General features: G+C 40.9%; 1 protein-coding gene across 1 annotated transcript; it reads right to left on the bottom strand.

Moving 5' to 3' along the window:
• Positions 1–13: 13 nt before the first annotated feature.
• LOC310988133 (death-inducer obliterator 1-like) lies at positions 14–21110 on the bottom strand (the record flags this gene model as incomplete). The annotated part of the gene is made up of 13 exons (XM_083974645.1): positions 21024–21110; positions 18935–19003; positions 17622–18813; positions 17251–17485; positions 16696–17010; positions 16329–16524; positions 1929–2454; positions 1486–1645; positions 1198–1314; positions 945–1067; positions 639–804; positions 124–535; positions 14–41 (listed from the first exon to the last, which is right to left on the bottom strand). Exons 2-13 carry the CDS (start codon positions 18990–18992, stop codon positions 14–16), a joined length of 3528 nt encoding a protein of 1175 aa, XP_083830771.1. The 5' UTR covers positions 18993–19003; positions 21024–21110.
• Positions 21111–21138: the final 28 nt, after the last annotated feature.

The following is a 21138-nucleotide window of genomic DNA, read 5'->3' as shown; positions in this document are numbered from 1 at the left end:
GGTAGTGAAGATACTAGTGCAGACGGTGAGGCAGAGGCAGTCTCTTTAAGAGGGGCATAGGGGGCTGATTGGTTATGGGTTGTATTACTGGGACTTGAGATGCTATTAGATGAAGCAGGGAACCTGTTTGCTGCAGTGCGGGGATCACGTCTTGTGATGTTTACAGTGGAGACAACTGGAATGACGACTGGTGTATATACTCTTTTTGGTATAGTGGCTTTAGGGGTGTCTGGAGTTGGAGAAGCAGGGGACTCTATTACAGGGGAAGCAGGAGACTCTAAAGTAGGGGAGGCTGGAGAATCCATTGTGGGGGAAGCTGGGGATTCCACTATTGTCAGTGCTGGAGAGTCAATGATAAGACGGGACGAGAAATCCATTGATTCTGGAGAATCCATGTCAGGTGAATCAGGTGGTGCACGTAGAGGGGAGTCATCCCCTCCAGACTTTCTCCACAAGGGTTCATGCTTCTCTCTTGTTTCAGAGACCTTTGGTTTTTTCTTGGCAGGTTCCTCCTCTTCCATAGATGGTATTTGGCCTTTGGGAAGAAATACACATCTTCTTATATAATACAAGTAACAACAATAATCACTTAATCTACTGGCTATGGTTGACTGTTGTCAGACATATTTGTAATTTACCTGTGCATATCTTGCATTTCAGGTCAAAAAGGTGAGTTTTGTGCTCAGATGTTGTGTCCTTAAGCATACAGGTAAGAATATCTGGTGTAGCGCTGCCCTGGTTTGAATGTGCTCTTGTTTTGAAAGCAGGAGGGGGAAGACTTCTCTTCTGTTCCTGGGAAGTAACCTGTACCGACACAAACACACAAGCAATAAGACTCCCTCGACCTTTCATGAGGAATGTTTATGTCGAGCAGGAGGGACAGAATAGTGAGCACAGAAAAATTTGCATTTTCACAAATGTATTGCAAATGAGTAGATACGCACCGTGCCATCAGTTTTTTTGTTGGATCTTCTATCGGGTCGAGCAGGATTCAAACTGGGCAAATCAACCTTTACTGCTTCAGGTTTTGGCAGCAAACCTGTTGGTTTAGCAGCTGCCTCTTTGACCTAGATTGACACAAGCAATGGAGGAACATAACCCCTTCTGACAGAAATATAGTTTGACCTTGCTGGGGCCTGATAACAAGTGCAATGTGATATCTGATTTTGTTTAGATTTTTGTGTCACTATACTTTACCTCTGCTGTTTCTTTTGGACTTGGTTCTGGTGCCTTGGTAGCCTGCATATCCTTCTGGCTCATCCTTACCAGTCTGAAGGGGCTGATTTCTCCACGTACAACTCGATACAACAAACCCTAGAGGGAATCCATTAATGGATGATCAGATTGCTGCCAGTGTACTAAAAACCTCACCACAAAAAAAGGTTTATCTACAGACATATCTGCAATATAATGGGTAGTACTAATCAAATGTAATCTAAAACAAAACTCATAAAAACAGAATTGGGTAATCAGCTTAGAACGAACCGTGTTTCTTGGGTCTTTTATGTTGAACATTATCGTTCTGTACTTGTTCATGTATTTGCTGTCCGTGTTGCGAAATATGTTGAACATCTCTATCTCGATGTTTGCGACAAGCTTTGCAGCATCGCTCTCAGACATTTCCAAGTCCTCACAATCACATACCCTTAAGAAACAAAGAGGCTGTTAGTCATCAAATTTTGTTGTGCATCAGTGAATTCATAGAACAGATTGTTGCTCTTTAATTGTTGCCTGATTGCAACAGCCTCATACAATACATTCTGCAATGTGATGAAAACAACCTGTTTTGTTATTTACAAAATGTTCATACTTTGACAATGATACAATGGTGTTGACAGACAGGTATGAAATGTGGTTTGTATAGAAGACAAAGTATATTAATTTAATCTGGTACACAGACAAAGAAAAAGATGTGACAAAGTTCTCACCTTTTGAACAGGATGCTGGTGAGGGAGCGCTGGATGCTCTGTCTGACCTGGTTGTTGGGCTGAGAGGGTCGGGAGGAGGGAGCACTGGGCGCAGGAGGTACCAGCAGGTTTCGGGCTTCATTCAGCAGCGTGGGGGCAGAAGATTTCTGGCTTGATGTCGAGGCTGACACTGATGGAGGCTGAGGTCCAGGCTGCTTCTTTGGTATGACGTATGCAGTCTTAGTAACTATAAGGGCCCCACTTTCATGATGTCTGGGTCCTGAGGTGACTGAGGACTGTGTGGCTGGAGAGGGACTAGGTTTTGCTGGGATGGGTGGTAATGATGGGTCAGATTCTGCAGATGGTTGCTTGGATACACCACTATTTACTGGCTCCTTTGTTTTTTCTGAAGAGTCTGTTTGTTGTGGGGCTGGCTCAGTGACAGGCTGGGAAGAGGGGACAGCATCTGTGGAGTTGTCCTCTGGAGATTGTGTTGCAAGAGGAACATCCTCACTGTCAGCTTCTACCTGTTTGCTCTTCTGTTCAGCTGTTAAAAAGAAGAACAACAGGGCAATTTGTAAATAGGAAGTAATACAGCAAAGGTGATTTCAATCTGCTATTCACAAACAAAAGTGTAATTCAGGAGCAACACTGGATGACAATTGATTATAACCTATTTATGCTTATTGCTGGTGTTTATATCAGAAATGTTTGTTGATATTTGTGTGTATCTCATATGAGATTAACAAAAAGCATATAGCTAATCCATAAATCAAACTCTGTGAACCCGCATGTGAATAAACTTGTAATATAGACAGAAAATAACAGATAACTATGCAATGTATATCTTTATAGCTGTAAAATGAATACCTGGTGTAATATATTGTGTGACAAGTTGTAATTATAGTTTAGGACAACAACGCAAGCACACAGCCAGTCTCACTAACAGTTTTCAGATTTTATAAGCAAAACTAGTCTTTTTCATTCCAATTTTAATTTCATACCACTACAACTCAGCTTTATAAAAAAAATAATATCTGTGTGACCGTCTTTCTTTATTGAGTTATTCAGTTTTCAATCACAGTTGAATCATCATGCAAAGTTAAAAAAAAACGTTTTTTTCCTGATCGGAAAAAAATGATTAGGATACAACTGAGAATAGATTTAATTCCCTTATTTAAAAGTATAATTAATATTTGAGAAGCTGAGCAAGAAGCATTTGAATATTGAATCTTACACTCAATGCAAAGGATGCTTCTAAGGATTAGATTTCTGATATCAGACATCTCATTCCCAACTTGTATGGGACGATAAAAAAAAAAAAAAAAATCTGAATCTGAAGGCAATACCACAGCCAAAAGGGAACTGCAATTGTAATTTTTGTGTTTTATGACAGAGCATGTCACACATATCCTTTGATTCTAGGCAGGAAATTCAACAAAAGCTTCATCCCATCTGCCATAGCTGAACTAAATAACAATGAAAAGAACATAACCAGGGGGAATGCACATGTAAATGTGGGGTGCGGGGTCTTATGTCTTTTTTTTTATGTTCTTCTGTCCCTATGTAATTGAGGTGTATGAAATGTGGGAATGTATGTTAATGTATGTAAGTTGCACTTCTCGAGGCCGCTCTGTACAAAATGGTGAAAACAATTTTCCTTGGAAAGGACAAATAAACTCATCAATCTATCATCTATCTATCTTTACTCAGCCTTGTTACCAAGAAAACAGCCTTGCTTTCATTGGGGTCAAAACAGTCAAATTATGATTAGCTCTATCAAAACTAGGAAATATCAATATGTCCTCTAAAAGGAAGGCTCACTTATCAGCCTGACACAAAATCACACATAACAAAGCCGTTCTCCCCGAGTGGGTGAGAGCAGTTTGGGTGCTGTTGCCACCAAGATATCAATACTATTGATGACTTGTTTGAGGCTGACAAATTGCTAACATTTGAACAGCTCACACTTTTACGGAGGATATCAGCCACTTGACACATTACTATTACTGCAGCAAGCTAATAGAAAAAAAAGAAGCATACACTCCATTCCTTTGACATCTTATATCTTGGGATTTCTCCCTTCGGCACCAAGAACAAGTGTCATCTGGTAATAATTTCTGGGAGAAACTCTTAGGTACTTTTCTAATTTTGATACTATAAACAAATACTGATTTGTTCATATTCAATCTTTCAGAAATGCTCTATTTGACATGTCCACCTCCTTACAGTAGTAGCAAGACGCATTCTGTTATCAAACCCACACCTCCTGTTAAACCAGTGCTATGGAAGAATATTTAAAATTTTCCCAAAAGACATGCTTGATTTCCATCTCACAGGACAATGAAAGGGTTTTTGATAAATAATGGGTCCCTTTTCTAAGGTACTTTGTCCTTAATTTCATTACAGACCTTGTACACAGGGGGCATTACTCTGAGCACTAGCATCCTCCCATGTTCCCCTGTGAATATCTAATGTTCTCTCCTGTGTATTTTTCACATGAGCTGTATATCCACTGATCTTCATGTCGGACCACGTAACATCTATATCTACATGGCACATTCTATTAAAACATATTGTAAAACATATTAACAACGTGCTTTTAAACTAACGTTTTTGCGCTGGTATTCAAACATGAATAATGAAATGGTCAAACACAAGTTTTGTGACTCTAACTTGTTTGGTCACATAAGGAAGATTAAAGGATTGTGAGACCACAAACCAACCAATGATTGTGGTTAAATTATTACATCTTAAGAGTCACTGAGAAAACCTCTGCAACATTTTCCCAACACTTTAATTGGGAGACTAATCATTAAATGGCTTATTTGAACCTGGAAATAGCAAACGATATTCTGTGGAAGAATATGGATTTGACATAATCCACTCTTGTTGGCCTCTTTAAGAATAATGTCAGAGAGGAGCAGATCCAGTGATGATGTGTTCTTTGGGAGAGCACACAGCAGTGTTTCCTAGTCTCCTCCAGTGTCCTTCACCACCATTCACCTTCTCTGAAATATCCTCCTCAGTTGGCATGTTGTAGAATATGTTTATGGGTGTTTCCTGTTGCTATTTTCTATCAAACTTAACAGTGAAAAAAAAGTGTGAGTATGTGAACCCTTTTGAATAACCTTGTTTGCTGCATTAACTTATCTGACATTCAGCCAAGTCACAGGAAGTGTAACACAATAAGCTTAAGTTAATAACACACCTTAATAAACTCTGCCAGACATAGTGGCAGCAAAGCCAAGTGCTCTCTACACCATATATCCTCCAAAAACAATTCACCTTTAGTTTCCTCAGCTGCTCTTTGGCAAATGTAAGGCTCACAGTAAAGTTTGTTTTTGGAGAGCAGCAGCTTTCTCAACGGTGGACATGATGTCCCATCACAGATGTTTACCAGCTACAATGATTCCTTTAAGCCTCTAGCTGTTACTCAGATTCATTGTTATAATACTGATCATTCTGCATTGCACCTTTAGAGGCAAGGCAAGGCAAGGCATCTTTATTCATATAGCGCATTTCATACCAAGGCAACTCAATGTGCTTTCTCAATCTGAGCTTGTTGGAGAGAATGGCCACACAACTAAACCATCTTAGTTTATAGTCTGTTTAAATGCAGACTGATCAATATCTAAGCTTTTGTAACCTTTGCAGCCTCATGCTGCTCATCTTAAGCTTTCGGAAATCTCTTTTTTAATAGTCAGAACAACTCAAACCCACGCCTCGAGTCTTGATTCATTGGTTGGTCTCCAGAGGCAACTCCTGAGTCCAGTGGCTGACTCCTGAGTGTTTGTTAATGTCATTAGCCTCAGGGTTCACAGATTTTTTCCAACCTATACTGTGAACAAAGTTTTCACTATGAACAACAAAACAACAATTTGTGTTTTGATCCATGTACAAGTACAGATACGTTCACTCACATTTCCTTGCTACTGCGAGTGTAACTAACAAAGCCACAGATGTCATTTCTAGCGACATGTCACTGGAGACCATCCTAATGAAGATAAATGTTAACACCACAGTTTGTTTTCACCAATGTGCCCAAAGAGTCTTCAGTGTCAAACTGGTTGTGTGGGTGTATGAGCAGTTAGCCATTTATAGTTTCAGACAGCCATAACAAACTATTTGCATATCAATAGCCCTGTTTACTACACCTGTAAATGAAAAAGAACAGAAAAAAAGAAGCTTGATTTCATCAAGTGTGTCGCAGCAATTTTTTGCCAACAAGGCCAGAGAAACTCATTATTTGCAGAACCCACGTCATTGATTGATCACATGCATCCTTAACTGTCATCAGCAGATGCAGCAAGTCAGGTTGTGTGGTGTGGACTAGTTGCTTCATTCATCACATGTCCAACTGTGTGAGAATTTATAGTAAGTGTCTGAGGTGGTAAATGTTGCTTTATACAAAGCAAGCATGGAAAAACTGAACATGGGAGGATGATATGTGGTAGGAGGATATGTGTGTGCCTACATACTGCACAGGCACTGCAACACAGTGGTGTAAGTTACATTATGCATTATTCATTCTTGGAAAGCTACTCATCCACTTCCCTCTGCCAGCAACAGTGCAGCACCTGGAGGCCAACTCCAGCTCTGACATCAGTCGCTTGGTCAAGATTATCTGTTGTTATGTTTCTGGGAGGCAACAGAGCACCACTGAACAGTCAGATATACCATGTTTCTGCAGAAGCTGAGACCTTTATCGAACCACTGAGGCTGTGATTTGCTGCGCGTGTGATGAAGTGAGGTGTAATTCAATGTTAAGCCACCTGGAGTTGGTGAAATTGAACATGACATCTCTGATGTGAGGTGCCTACTCAAACCAGTCGTTTATGAAGAAGCTCATATTCTCTTCCGAGGCACTGGGTTATGACTGGGTTTAAAATATGGCTCACTTTCTACTATGTGCTTCATACAGACAGACAAACAGACTGGGGCAATGTCACGGTAAGATGTAACTGCATTAATGATGTACTTGTCATGTGGTTAATCAAACAAACAAACGAAGGAATAAAGGAAGTGAGTTAATGATCCAGGTTTAGTGTGTCATCTGGAGAAAGATATTTCTGCTTTAGGGCTCTCACAACCAGCTGGAGCAATGAAGGAAAAAATAATAACTTAACTACTAAAGCAAGAAAAGAAGGAGGGAAGCAACATGTAAATATGCACAAGCCACATTCTTCATCAGGGAAAGAATGCTGAATCTTTATTTGTGCATTGTCTAACTATTGTGTGTGTGTGTGTGTGTTTGCTTAACTGAAGACACAAAAGCATCCATCTCAGTGACTAAAAGTTGGTTTCAAGGTATGATGCACTCATTTAGACTGCGTCAGTGGTCGTTACAAATACACACAGTGTTCCTGCGACTCTACTGTCATTTGTAATTTGCCTTTATTCCTCTGAAGGTGAATTCCTGCTGTTTGTTCTGCCCTTGCTCTGACATGACCACGTTTTCCCGGTGATTTGCCTTGGAGCTAACTTGCCCTAAAAATGCTGTGTGATCACTACAATTCTCTGCCTCCAACTCCTGTTGTGTAAGCGGCCCCCTCCCCATGACAGGTGATAGCTGCAGGATGTTCTGGGAGATTCAATTGAAAGTTTCCATCAACCACCTGCTGACTTCACTTCAACACCTCCAGCATCTAGACTCTGGGGGATCCTGTCCTTTCTAAACTAGTATATTCCCTGTTCAAATCACTGCTGCTTTCTTAGCTCACAAGATTTACATATCTGATGAGAATGAAACCCGACAAGCCTGGGAAACGTCACCGAGAGCATAATAGGTTTGTTCTTTCTAATCTTGTATCTGTAATGAGATCCTGATCAACCACAAACCTCAACTCCATACAATCACATTTTTCATCTTTATTGTAGCACTGAACTCCTTAACTGTTTTGTTTTTTTATATAAAACCTTTGTCCTGTTGCTGCTTTACGTCATTTCTCCCTCTACACGACCCGTAAAAGTCCTCATCCGTTTTCGGAATAGGCTAACTGATATTATCTAAATGCTCAATCTTAAGGACTCTTTACTGGAATTTACTTAGATTTAAAAAGAAAAAGAAAAAACACTGAATATGATCACTACAACCCAGAGCTGGGGTTAGCAGTGCTCTTCTCCGATGCTATACCTTACCATTACACAATGTTATGACATTTAAGGAATATTAATTTCCTTGTGATGACTCAGCTAAATTGGAGGACACTTCAATCTGACTGCCTGTCAAATGGACACTAATAAATTGACTTGAGTCTCTCTGATCTATAACACCAACTTTAACATGTCTCCATTTTGCACAAAGCCGAACTTGCATGTCTGCAGATTCGATTTTCCTGAATCAAACATCCAGAGAGGTGCAGTCATGAATCTATATCTCTATGTATCTATAATCTTCATAATCACTCAGGAATCATGGAACAACACAGTCATAACCAATTGGACCTATTTATAATTTCTCTTTTTTTTCCGACAGCTAATTCAGCTATCGCAGCTCATAGATTTGTCCTGAACTTTGATATACGTAGCAGCAAATATCAAATAAAAAGACCATGTCAGCTATATCAAAGCAACATAAATAACTACATTGCTACATCATTTATCAAACCATTACAAAAGAAGAAATGTTGTGCTTGGATAAGCAAGACAATGATGAATGAACTTCTTACTACAAAACACATGTTAGGTGTGTTATTCATGTGTTATACTTTACTGCAGTTTTTATTTTACACCTCATTTACTATGGTTGAACTTCTGAATGCATCAACAGTTGGGGCAACATCTTAGGCGCTTAATAAAGTACATATCTGTATCTATTATGAGCCACAGTGTCACCATTTCTCTCACTTCAGATCTGTAACTTCTCAGCATTTACTACAGTAGAGGAACAGGTCAATTGTGCTGGACTCAGACAGTTCAGTGTTTATGGAAGGAAACGTCCGTCAAAGTGACAACCAAAGGTCAGTGTTTGTAAATGATGTGCCACAGAGGGCCAACAGTCTACAGAGTTTTCTTTAAAACTGTACAGACTAAAAGATCACCATCTTATTTCATTGATGAGTACGTCATCCTATTCAGGATAACATGTAAAACAGCTACCCTAGCCTCCTCCAAACAGTTTAAAGCTAACTGTTTAAACCTGTATAACAAAAGCTGAGACGGGCAAAGAAGTTGTGCTTTCACTTTCTTGGTTGAGGGAAATTACTTCTTGTAGTGTTAGGTGGACCTTCTTAAATGACACTGAAGGTTGTGGACAGATATCAGAGTGGTATCAATCCCATCAAGAAAACAAATCAGCATATCTCCCATATAAAATGTGCCATGTGATTTACAGGATATTTTACCTCAGGGGCAACTGGCTGTGGGGACAAATCTCATTAGGACAGCTTGTGGTGGTTAGGTTTTCTGCATTATAAGTGTTGTCATGTCATTAATCAAGCTGAGTAGTTGAATAGCTGAAGCTGAAGAGTGGCCACTATGTCATGCAGGGCATGTCCGCAGCTGTTTTTGTCTTTGGTTGCATGGTATTCATATGGCCAGCAGAGGGTGCTAGTGTTTTACAATAAAATGCTTGAGACATTGAGGTACAAAAATGATTGGAAACGCTGGAGGACACATGTTGTAGCGATACAGGCTTTGACAGCATGAGACGGACGCAGCAGTGATGCAATTTTCAGGTTCAACAAAGAGCTAAAGTGGAAATCCAAGAGAAAACAGTAGAATAGATTCAGGCTAATACATAGCATTATTTGTAGCATCTCTTACGGTAAAAATGTGTTTTTCCTCAGCCACAAAACTCATTCTGGACTTCTCATACTTCTCAAAACTTAAGATTACCAGCCAGTACACTCTGAACCAAGGTGAAAAAAAGAAAAAAAGAAGGAAGCTGCTATCCCTGAGCAAAGTTATTCTGTCGTAAACACTGAAACCGGATCACAGAAATCACATGCTTCTCTCGTCTGTTACACTATATCATGTGGTCACACTACAAATCAAGCTAAACACATGAGATCCACCATGAAATTTAGAAATTCAATTTAATCTCAGATATAAATAATGGGCCAAAAATCATTTTTTGGGTCTTTATAGTCCTGACATCCCCTGTAGTAAATCAGGACATATGACACCATGACTTCTAGCAGGACAACTCACTGAACCATTAAAATGTCATACGAGTTGGTTAGATCTTGACAAGTTGTATGAACAGCAAAAAAATTGGCACTGAATCAATTGACGTGTCCTCAGTGGACTGGGGTGAAAATTGCTGATATTGGTGTGTTCACTGCTTAGTGAGAGCTTCACTCAGATCCAGTCTTACAGTTTTCCTTGATTCAGTTTTTGACCTTGCTATCACAAAATCACAAAAATTTAAAGCAAGGAATATGAATCAATATTCTTCCACAGCGACTGATTTTTATCAACACAGTGATTTCAGACCTGCCACTCGCCAACAAGACATGCTGCGCATCATTGTGTGGTTGTATTGTGTGACAGGCAATTAAGTGCAAGACTTCAACCAAAGGCAGAGGATGAAGACAATGAAGCAGGGATAGGTTGCTTTTGATAAAAGTAACTTCAACTGATGGTTTTGATTAGAAGTAATGGCCCTCAAACACGTGCCAAGTCTAAAATATACAAAATTGAACTATTATGCAGTTGATTATGAATTAATTAAATACCAGAGGCTTGTGGTTTAATTGTATGAAACCACATGTTTCTTAGGCACCGACACCCGAATAATAATCAACGAAATATACAGCCAAGTGTTAAGTTAAGAGAAAAACCTAGATAAAAAGAATGATAATGCTCCCATGGAAAGGGCCTGAGGACAAGTACATACTGCGACCAGTATGGAAATTACATGAATCATATGCTACAGGCTTCATAGTAACAATATCTTAATTAATTAACACCTATGAGAGACTTTTAATCAACATGTTAGACGGCACTCTCCAGTATCATCATTAAAACACTTAAGGATGGAATATCTTTTGTAGGAATGGTCTTCATCCCTCCAGAAGAGTCCAGACAGTTGTAGGAACAATGCAAAGAAGCAATGAAGCTGTTGTGGCAGCATACAGTGGCCCAAAACCTTACTAAGACACTCAATGTGGGTTTCCCTTTGACATACATTTGGATTCTGACATGGATTCGACTTGTACAAATGCTTTGATCAGTATTTGCTTATGCAACATACATGTTGAAAGGTCAGGTCATTGTATCATACTTGGATCTTTCTGTATTTCCCCCCAACTAATAGTGAAAGTCCAAAAACACAGGTGGGAAAACTGTTCTGGAGGCAGGTGGGGGGTGTCGCTGAAGGCAACTTTCAGTTCACAGACTATTGCTAATGCATGAGAAAAACTGAGAAACAAAATCTCATATAGAATGCATGCATTATGGATGGTCGAAAAAACCCCATATAGAAAACAGCCGTTTTCAAACGCGTTCGAAACTCATTCACTTGCACTATTTATCACAAACAGATCACAGTTAAACTGTAAATGTTTGCATTTGCATTGTATTTGCTGCTCTTGTTTTAATCTTTACTCCTTTTTTGCTTTGTTTTGTTTTGTTGTTTCAAAAGATTGCTTTTGCAAAGTTGTGCTTTCTCAAGAAGTAAGTTTAAACTGCTTAAATTTGTTTTGGAGATTGTTAGAATTGATTTATGTGATATATACTGATGGAAAAGAAACATTTAGGGAAAGCATAGCTACGGTTTGTATGTTCCATAAGGTTCAAAAAGGTTCACTTTGAGTTCTCTGAAGTGCAGCACAAGAAATATCCATTCATATCCTCCTCCTTCTCCTCAAAAAAAAAAAACTAAATTAGAGTTCAGCTCCCTCTGAGACTGATGCCACACTTAGTTTCCTGAGTTCCATGACGGCACGTGTTGAAATTGTGCAGCAGCTCATCATGTGCAGCAGCGCCACCGCTCATCAGTAGAAAGTCTCTGGTCACCAGGTCACACTTGCCCCTGAGGACTGCTGGTTGGCAGATGGTATCTCAGCCTGCCACATCTCCTGACCTCAACCCCACTGAGAACCTGTGAGACGCCCTGCAACACGACGGCTGGAGACGTGACCTCTGCCTGTCAAGAGCCAGCAGCTTAGTCAGGGTTTTCTCCGAAGTGTCAGCACCTCACAGCTGCACGTTCAGACGCTCGGAGGGTCCGTGGGACGTCAAGCAGAGGGAGCTGTACCAGGGGATGTGCTGGACTGATGGACAACTACTGCTGGTTGTCATTATTGAAGATAGTGTGGAAGTTTGTTTCCCTGTTAATATATTATTTTTATTTTACTCTGGTGCTACATCTTTTCTTTTGACCATCAGTATATAGATTTATGGTTTGTCCACACCAAGAAAAGGAACTAACTATTAATACAAATATATTGTTTTAAATTTTTAAGAGGATAGCTATGTCCCCAACACAACTGTAAAAAGAACGACTGTGAACGTTATTGTTAGAATGACTTTCAGAGTGATTTGATGAATTCAAATTATGACAGCTAATCAAATAATATATGAGTTCAGGCAGGTGACAGCTGCACCAACACATAGTACATTAACATTTAGCATGTAATGAAAATAATTCTAACAAGAGGAACATCTGGAACATCGGGTCGAGTGGTGCTTCGTGTTTTGGAGTGTGTAGTGTGTGCTTCGGGTCACTGTTTAGTCATGGTTCAGTGTGGATGCTCACGTCGTTATTGTTAAAGTTGTCTTTATAGTTATTGTTCTTGGGGTGGACGAGCCTTTACTCTAGTTCCTAGCATTTTGATACGTCAATGCACAAGTTCATAAACCATCCTCCTTCCTTGTAACAACTACCACTAAGAGGTTCAAGGAGCTGAATAGTAAAACTGAATGTGGGACATTGAAAATATATGATGTGGTGTTTTTTTGAAAGTCAAATGCTTTGAGACAACTCAAGAAGATTGTGTTCACTGGGATGGGAACTGATAGTGTGACTTTACAAAAGGAAAGTTTATGTTTTAAGTTGGGTTAGAAGGGTTCTTTTTCATTACATGTCTACTAAAGTTGATACACAGTTCGTATCTGCTTCTTAGGGGACAGGGCAGGGATCTTTTACAATTTATCTCCTATCTGTCAAGTCCGACTTCAGTCTTTGTGTGTCTTGTGTCAAATATCTGTTTAAGACTCACGTGAGTGATAAAGAGCCTCCTGGGTTATGTTGACCTAGTGATTCCAAAATCTCTGGGTTGCATGATAGTGACAGAAAAATTCTGACAAAGCAGAAGATTGAAATTCATCTTGGTTAAATCCTAGTAAAGAAAAACTGTCATTTGTTGTCTGTGTATTTATGTGAATACAACTTAAAAATGTGGAGGTTTTTCAGCCATAGCTTCACATACTTAAAGATGCCCTGTGGAGTTTTCATGTGCACACCTTTACACTGCTACATGTCACACGTCTGTGTGTTACTTCTGCCTGTTAATCTAAGGAAAACCACTGACAGCTTCGCATCACCCCGTGTGCACACATGCACACATGCTGCACATGTTCCCTTGGACAAACGAGACAAATGAAGAAGGGACACATTCATTTAAAAAAAAAAAAATCAATCTCCACAGCATTACTAGAGGTAATAATGACAAGGAAACTCCACAGGGAACCTTTGATGTGCAGTTTCTTTCTTCCATTTTTTTGGCTGTGTTTTTGGTCCGAGCAGTGAGGTTTGAGGCTTCATCTGTGACATATTTTGAAAATGTGTTTTAACATATGAGTGGTGAGATCTTTGTGTTGCACCACACTGATTCGCTGATCGGACATTACCATTACAATCTGTCTATATTATATATCAACAAAAAATCAAAACATAAAATGCAATAATACTGTTTTAGGCTGTGTGATGTGATAGTGTAAGGTGAAGGTGTAATGTTAATTAATCTGAAATATATTAATGGTTACAAATATTGCTGCTCAAAAGGAAACTACATAAAGAAAAAGAAGAAGAAAAGATGCATTGTAATAAAATATTTGCTGCTGGTTTTGTTTGCATGGACATAAGAGGGTGTGGGTATGTGAGGGTGTGAGCAACTGATGGGAATATGATCCATGAGTGTTTTCATACTGTACTGAACTAGCTTAAGTAGATATACCCACACAGTTAATAAAATAAATAAAATAATGCCTATCCTCCACTGACATCCCACTCCAGATTTTGTATGCATGCATGCATGGTGATCTGTAAACGGTTTCTCCATTTGCAGATTTTTCTCAGAGGCTCAGTGCGATAGAGAGTTTTACTGTCGGAGGCCCACTGACACGTCAGTATCATCTTCATGTAAACATGACATCAAGTCTCCTTTTTCGCTGTCAGGGAGAGTCCGGGTGAAACCTCTTTCTAGCATGAGCACTGATGAATCCTCAAGTTCCCTCTGTGTCCCTCCAGCAGCAAGAAGTCAACTCCTCCTCACCAGAAGCCCCAGTCCCTATACATTCAGGATGCTGTCCCAATCTAATATTGGTGTGTCTGTGTAACGACTGGTCGAAGAGTGTGTGTTTGTGTGTTGATGGTTAAGGCAAGCACAGCCAGATGCAGCATCAAGAGACAGGATGTAAAAACGTAAATGTAAAAAGGTTTCAGGTATCTCCTGGAAAGATGTTTGCACATGGCAAGAGCGCAAGGAAAGCTGTAAAAATGTTCTTCTGTGTATGTGTCATGAAGTGTATTTCATGGATTTAGAGCTGCAATTAGTTCAATTTACTCACGCCAACTCACTGCCAACAAATAAAACAAGATTGCGAAGCCACCAGACTGCTGTTTCAAAATCAATCTTCCATTTGCAACACTTCTGCATCCTTCCTACATGGCATCAACACTGTGATCCAGAGAAAACCTTAAAGTTTGGCCACTATGACGTAGAATTGTCGCGGAACCAGTGAACTCACTGGTACAGAGGAGTCATGAAAGGTTTGATGTGTGAGAGTCTCGGTTTGATGCCTCTGGACAAGACATCCTGAGTGCTGCGTCTGTCCTGAGTCAGCTGTAGATCAACCACAGCAGGTCTGTCAAGTGTTCAAAAATGTTGACTGACAAAAAAAAGCCAAAGTTTAGGAAAGGTCATTCTATTCTTCCTTAAAATGGTATATGTGAATCAGACATTTTTGCTGAGTTTTGCTTGACTTGGTCAAAAAGAAGGACTTCAGTAGTACATTTATGATCTGTAATAGTAAATGCAAGCTCTTGGGCATAAACCTCCGTCAAGCATGAAGTCTGTAATAGAATAAAGCACAGAGACAGTACTATATAAAACTTATATAATATAATCGATTGTGCGCAGTCAAGAAAGTGACTTTGTAACTGTATGAGCAACTTTCCACATTGGCGCCTATAATAATGTCTTTTATCTGAGCTTCAGTCTTCCTGACAACTAGACTGACATCATTAATATCTCTAAACATCTGCACATCTGGTAAGAGTTACCGTGTTTTTGGAAAATCTGATTTTAAACTTAATTTTTTTAGGGAGCATTTTGTAAGTTTGGCTTTTGCTACAGAGCCAGCATCAGCTTTAACAGCTGTGAATTTACCAGACTCAACATCTCATCCAGACTGAACAGCTGTAAATGCCAACGCTGGGTATGTCACAACAGCCAAACTCCTCTAAGCTTTTTTGACAGTTATTGAAGGCGTATTTTTATTTTGAAAGAGATGGATGTTGGGAGCATGCAAACATATTCCTGTTGAAACCAATATGTAGCATGAAAAAAAAATAGTATGTGGACGCTACAGTGAGAAACAGACTCTAAACCTTGACTGTCAAGTCCATTTGAATATTCTTCATATACTGAGAAGCTGGCAGCTTAGTTCATAGTACGAGGTATGTGTCCGGAACAAGAGACTCAGGTGTCATTGTATTAAGCCTCTTTGTACCAGTAGAAGTTATTTGAGCTCATGTTCATCATTCGACGAGTGTTGTGTATATTTTTCAGGTTCAAGTTTGCAAAAGACTTCAGACAAACTGGACATGGAGCGCTGTGAAACCCAGTAGAGCACCCTGCCTAACCACCAGTACGACCCTATACACACAGAGTTGTTGTGTTGCTCATTTATCAGTTTCCAGTGATGAGACTGTTTTGAGTAAGTGACTTTGTTAAATATTGAAGTAGTCAAGACTGCTTCAGCGAAAACATTTTGGACATTTGGATTCAACAAGGAACTATAAAAGTGATCATACTTACCCACTGCTGACCCCTGCTACTTATCAGTCTTCCCAGAGAGAGAGAGTATATGTGTTTGAGTGTGGGTGTGCTTGTGTATGATTGTGTTACATACTTGAAGGATTCAAAAAAGGGAGGGAAATCTATAGAGCCAATAGAGACAATCTGATCTGTGCATTGTGTTTGAACTGCTGTGTGATTTGAATGTGTATGAGTAGTGAGTGGTACATACACGCTGTGTAAAACTTAGATGATGGTATGGAAGTGGTCTGAACTTCTGTGAGACTGGGGTCGCAGGCTAACGGAGATGCAGCCTCCTTATTCCCTCCATCATCTTCCTTCATGTCCTCCTTCTGCTCCTCCTCCTTGTCACCTTCTTCCTCAGCCTTTTCCGCTAACCTCTTAGACATCCTGACCGACCTCTGACCCTGAGATGAAAACACATAGACATGTCGAAAAATTAAAAAAAAAAAAAAGATTTTTCGTAAAGCTTTCAGTTTTACACAGTAGCTTCACATTTAAAGAGACAAGACCCGACAAGAAAATCTCAAATCTAAACACTTAAAAAACATCTCAGTCTCGGTGTTTAAATCCCTTACCTTTGCAGGGAGTCTGGTGGCTGCAGCTTTCCTCTGTGGCCGTCCTCTGGTCTTGGGCGCCTTAGGGCCGGAGAGTGTTTTCATAGTGGCAGCTGCGTGCTGAAGGATGCACTCAGTGCCGCAGTAGACAGAGTCTGGTAGGGCTTGTTTGGAGCAGCCTGGTCCGATGCACAGGGGAAGGGAGCTGTCCATCTCGGGTTCGGGTTCGGGTTCAGGTTCAGGCTCTGGGCTAATCACAGGAGCTGCTGCTGTTGCCGCTGCTGCCACCTCCTCCTCCTCCTCCTGTTCCTGCTCCTCCACCACCACCACAGTCTCCTGAAAACCGATTCTCATCTTAGACCCAGAGACCAGACTTCCTTCATGCAAATCAGCCAATGATTAGTAATACAAATATCACACAGTGTTGACTCATTACATAGTTACTGACACACACTGAGAATTATTCAACCTGCATGCCAACTACTTCCTAACTATTCTTAATCATTATCTTTATTTTTTGTGCCTATGAGTGATGATCCTTCAGGAGTTCATTGACAATCTAAATGAGATGTTAACCTTGGGCGCCTGCTGCTCCTCACGCTCCTCCCCTCCTTCACCAGGAGGAATTACTGTCACGCATTCAGAAAAGCTAAGCTCAGGCTCTGGCTCAGGCTCAGGCTCAGACTGAAGCTGCTTCTTGGTAGTGCAGGGGGGGCAGATATACTCTTGCCCTTTTTTCTCCATCGTTTCATCGACACCCACGCAGTCGCCGTGGAACCAACCCTGGCAACTGTCACAGCAGATCATGAACCTAGAAGAAGCAGTGAACAAACAGGAGAGAGATCAGGATGTGAAACTGGCAGATGGTTCAGGTATGCAAACACCACCACCTCCACCGAAAGAGCAGCTCAGCACAACAGATCTTGTTACCAGAAATGAGCGTGTACCTTTTATCGTGTTTCTGTCTGCAGATGCAGCACAGAGCATTGGAGTCATAACCCTCAGAGTCCGACATGCTTGAATACTCCCTTACATTCTCCTCGTCTTTCTTCTCCTCCTGCTCCTCCTCTACCTCGTCCTCCTCTGGTGCATCGTCGTACTGGCCAGGAGCTGCGTCAGCAACCTGCTCTATATCAGTGTCTATGACTATGCAGTCCGAGTTCGAGTGCTGTGCCGGACTCATATCAGAGTGACAGGATGAAATCTCTATTTCAGCAGGGCTGGGTCGTTCATTGTCTTCATCTTGCAGCTGCAGCTGCTGTTGCGGCGGCGGCTCAGCTGCATCCAGAAGCATCACCTCGTTATCACTGTCCACATCATCTACGATGCTGGGCTCGAGGGCCACTGCCTTGCCCCTCCCTCTGCCCCTTCCTCTCCCTCTACCCCTACCTCTCCCCCTGCCCCGGCCCCGTCCTCTAGCCTTTCCTCTTCCACCTTTACCCCCTCTAGCTCGGGAGTCTCCCTGCTTGCTTTTAGTTGCCAGTTGCTCCCTAATCTGCATCAGGGTCATCTCGTCACTGTCCTCTCCTTGACTAGAGATCAACACCACATCATCTATTTCCCCTCCTGCCATGTTGTCGGGAGCAACTGCCTGTGAAGTTTCCATGTCATCAGCAGATTCTATATTATCAGGCCCCTCGGTTTCATCTACGGCTTCTGGAGGAAGGGCCTCGGTGGCATCAGTAGTTGTCAAATTGTCAGGGGCTGCCAGTGCGTCAGGCATGTCCAATGACAAGCCGTCGTTCCCACCAAGCAGCGAGAAGGCAGTGTGGAAGGCAGACCCGAAATCCTGCCATAAGCTGGGGTCGAGGGCCCCTCCTGCAGACGTTTCTGAGGCTTCCTTGCTTTCCTCTGATGCAGGTGAGGACGGAGAAGACCACTCGAGGTCCTCTATAACACTCCTGGTGGAGCACGTGGCTTTCTGGGCAGCCCGGGTCTCTGTAGTGGTCTGGGATTTCTGGGCGCTTCGGCGACTTCTGGTTTTCCGTACAGGCGAAGGGCTGTTTTTTATCTCGCCAACTTCTTCCAAGAACTCCCTTCTAGCGATGGTTGTCCGCCTGAAGCCCCAGGACTTTGTGACCTGTGAGAGGGTTGGTCTAATGGTAGACTCTGCCCCATCTGTCTGGCTGTCCTGTTCCTCTGTAGATTACAAACAGGGACACACAAAATTAACATAATGAGAACAAACATGTATCTTATGTTCATGTACAGTTTAAGACTGTCAACTGAAGCAATTCATAAACCAGGGAATCTGTGTTACCTGAATCATTATCACCTATGACGCTGTTACCTTCCATTGGGTCCATATTGACATCCATAGGGAACAAGGCTGTCAAAACACAGAGAAAACAATGTTTTATACGACTGCTTCACATTTCTAGGTGTGTCAAATAATTCAATAGCAACAGTTTCAACCAACACTGAGTATAACCTTCACGAGATTAGGATTTATTGCAAAGCTAAAACATTGCATTAGTTTTTGCCGTGAGTGCTAAATATTGGCATCTGAGTTTTCACATTTAAAAGACTTGATGAACATTTCAGATGCCTTTTCCCACAATTTCCCATGGCTTCATACACAAACAAGTTAATTTATTAAAGCAGAAGTAAGTGATATATTTGTGTTAATATAAGTCTTAAATAGTTATATCTTCCGACAGCAATCACTTACATAGAGTGTTTGGTCTGAAACACGGGTCTGTCAGTCACTCTGCTCTGCTCTGAGTCGAGGAGAAAACATTTATCGTATCCTACAGTTTTTATCCAATGAGGAGAGAGAACGGCATGCAGGGCTGTGTGTGCAGCCAAGGGACGCCGTGAATGTGGTGACGTAGCGACGAGGACTGTTATGGTGCGTTCAAGGAAACTCGTATTTTTCCGACCGTGAAGTGGTACCAGTTCGATCTGGTACGAGTTCGCCGGTCGGAAGTTACGAGTGGCTGTTATAGTGACTTTCACCGGTAAAACAGGTCGGAAAAACACGAGTGGGTTGCCTGGAACGCTACAAAGTCGTAAGTTGTGACTTGAAGCTGTAATTTACGATTTCAAAAGCCTGCCTGGAACGCAGCATTAGCGAAAACGACCGGATCACTCACTTCTGCTTTAATTGTAGCCTCAAGTGTTTATCAAATAACCTGAATATTTTATATTAGGCTAATTGATCTAGCAAATGTTAATTGTATGAATGCTAAAAAAAAAAAAAAAATAAACATCCATGGATGACATAATAGGCTAAATATAAATCATGAGTCATCCCGTCATAATTGCATTCACCCAAGTGTTGGTTTCAGCCATGTTTCAGTTTGCATCCCTCCTGTTCTGTGTTCACAGATAGCCTACATTATTTGAATAGAGCCAAATTAACCAATTAAGCTATTTTTTTTAAACAGGCGACTGAAACACTGCGAGAAACTAGGATGCAACAGACTTTTTTTTCTTTGCATTAGCTGAAACTATACAGACACCTAATAATTACTACTTTCCATCATGTTTTTTGTTGTTGTTGTTGTTGTTGTTTTAATCATTTCAAAGATGTGTTGATACCTCTGCACAGTATCTAATGAAAATGTAGTTTGAGAGAGGCTGTGCATTAAACAACAAGGTGTTTCTGATATTTAGCCTATGTTAGACTGGGATAGGCTAATGAAAAACATCATAAAACCAATAGTGCATCACAAAACCACAAATATAAGTTTTTAACAAAAATCATACAGCAGATTTTTTTTTTTTTTTTAACTACACTTAATGACCTTTATGATTGTGTTATTGTACCTAATAAACACTGAATGCTCGCACGTGAATCTTAAACTAGAGATGTTTTGGGATGTATTTCGATATTCAATCACAAGTTGTCTATAATTAAAATGAATGCCAATTGAGTGATTCATTAATCCGATAATTTGGTGCAGCTCCAGAACTAATGTACCTGGCATTTGTATAGAAAAACTCACCGACACATGGTTGTGTTTGGTTTGTTTATGCAGAGACTGATCTACAGGATTAGGCTGTTCGGCTGTTTCACAACCAGTCCCGTTACCAAAACAGAAACCAAACAACAGACCTTACCCGTTTCAGTACCAGAACTCAGTGGACTGTAAAAATCACGGAAACGAAACGCTCCTGCAAGACACTCAATGGGTTTTCTTTCCCCGTAGAGAAGAGCAGAGGAGTCTTGTTTTACACGGCGACCGACATTGTTCCCTGCAGCTAGTTTAGCCCAGAGCTAGCAGCTACACTACCTGGTAACAACAGCAATAACGCGGGAAGCTAATGGTCTGCTGAGATACCGATACACGAGTTAAATGTTGCACACCTGTACAAAGACACTCCTAGGAAAAAATAAACCATACCTTCAGGATAAAGGACAAATTTTCCAGTTACGAATGGGTTGGCTGGGCTAGCTACCTAGCACAGCCTTCCATTTTCTCCGCCGTCCTGATTTCGTAATCTCGCGAGAAGTTGGCG

The sequence above is a fragment of the Trachurus trachurus genome (genome assembly GCF_905171665.1).
Source record: "Trachurus trachurus genome assembly, chromosome: 7".
Classification (NCBI taxonomy): Eukaryota; Metazoa; Chordata; class Actinopteri; order Carangiformes; family Carangidae; genus Trachurus; species Trachurus trachurus.
This window is presented reverse-complemented; position numbering and strand designations above follow the sequence as displayed.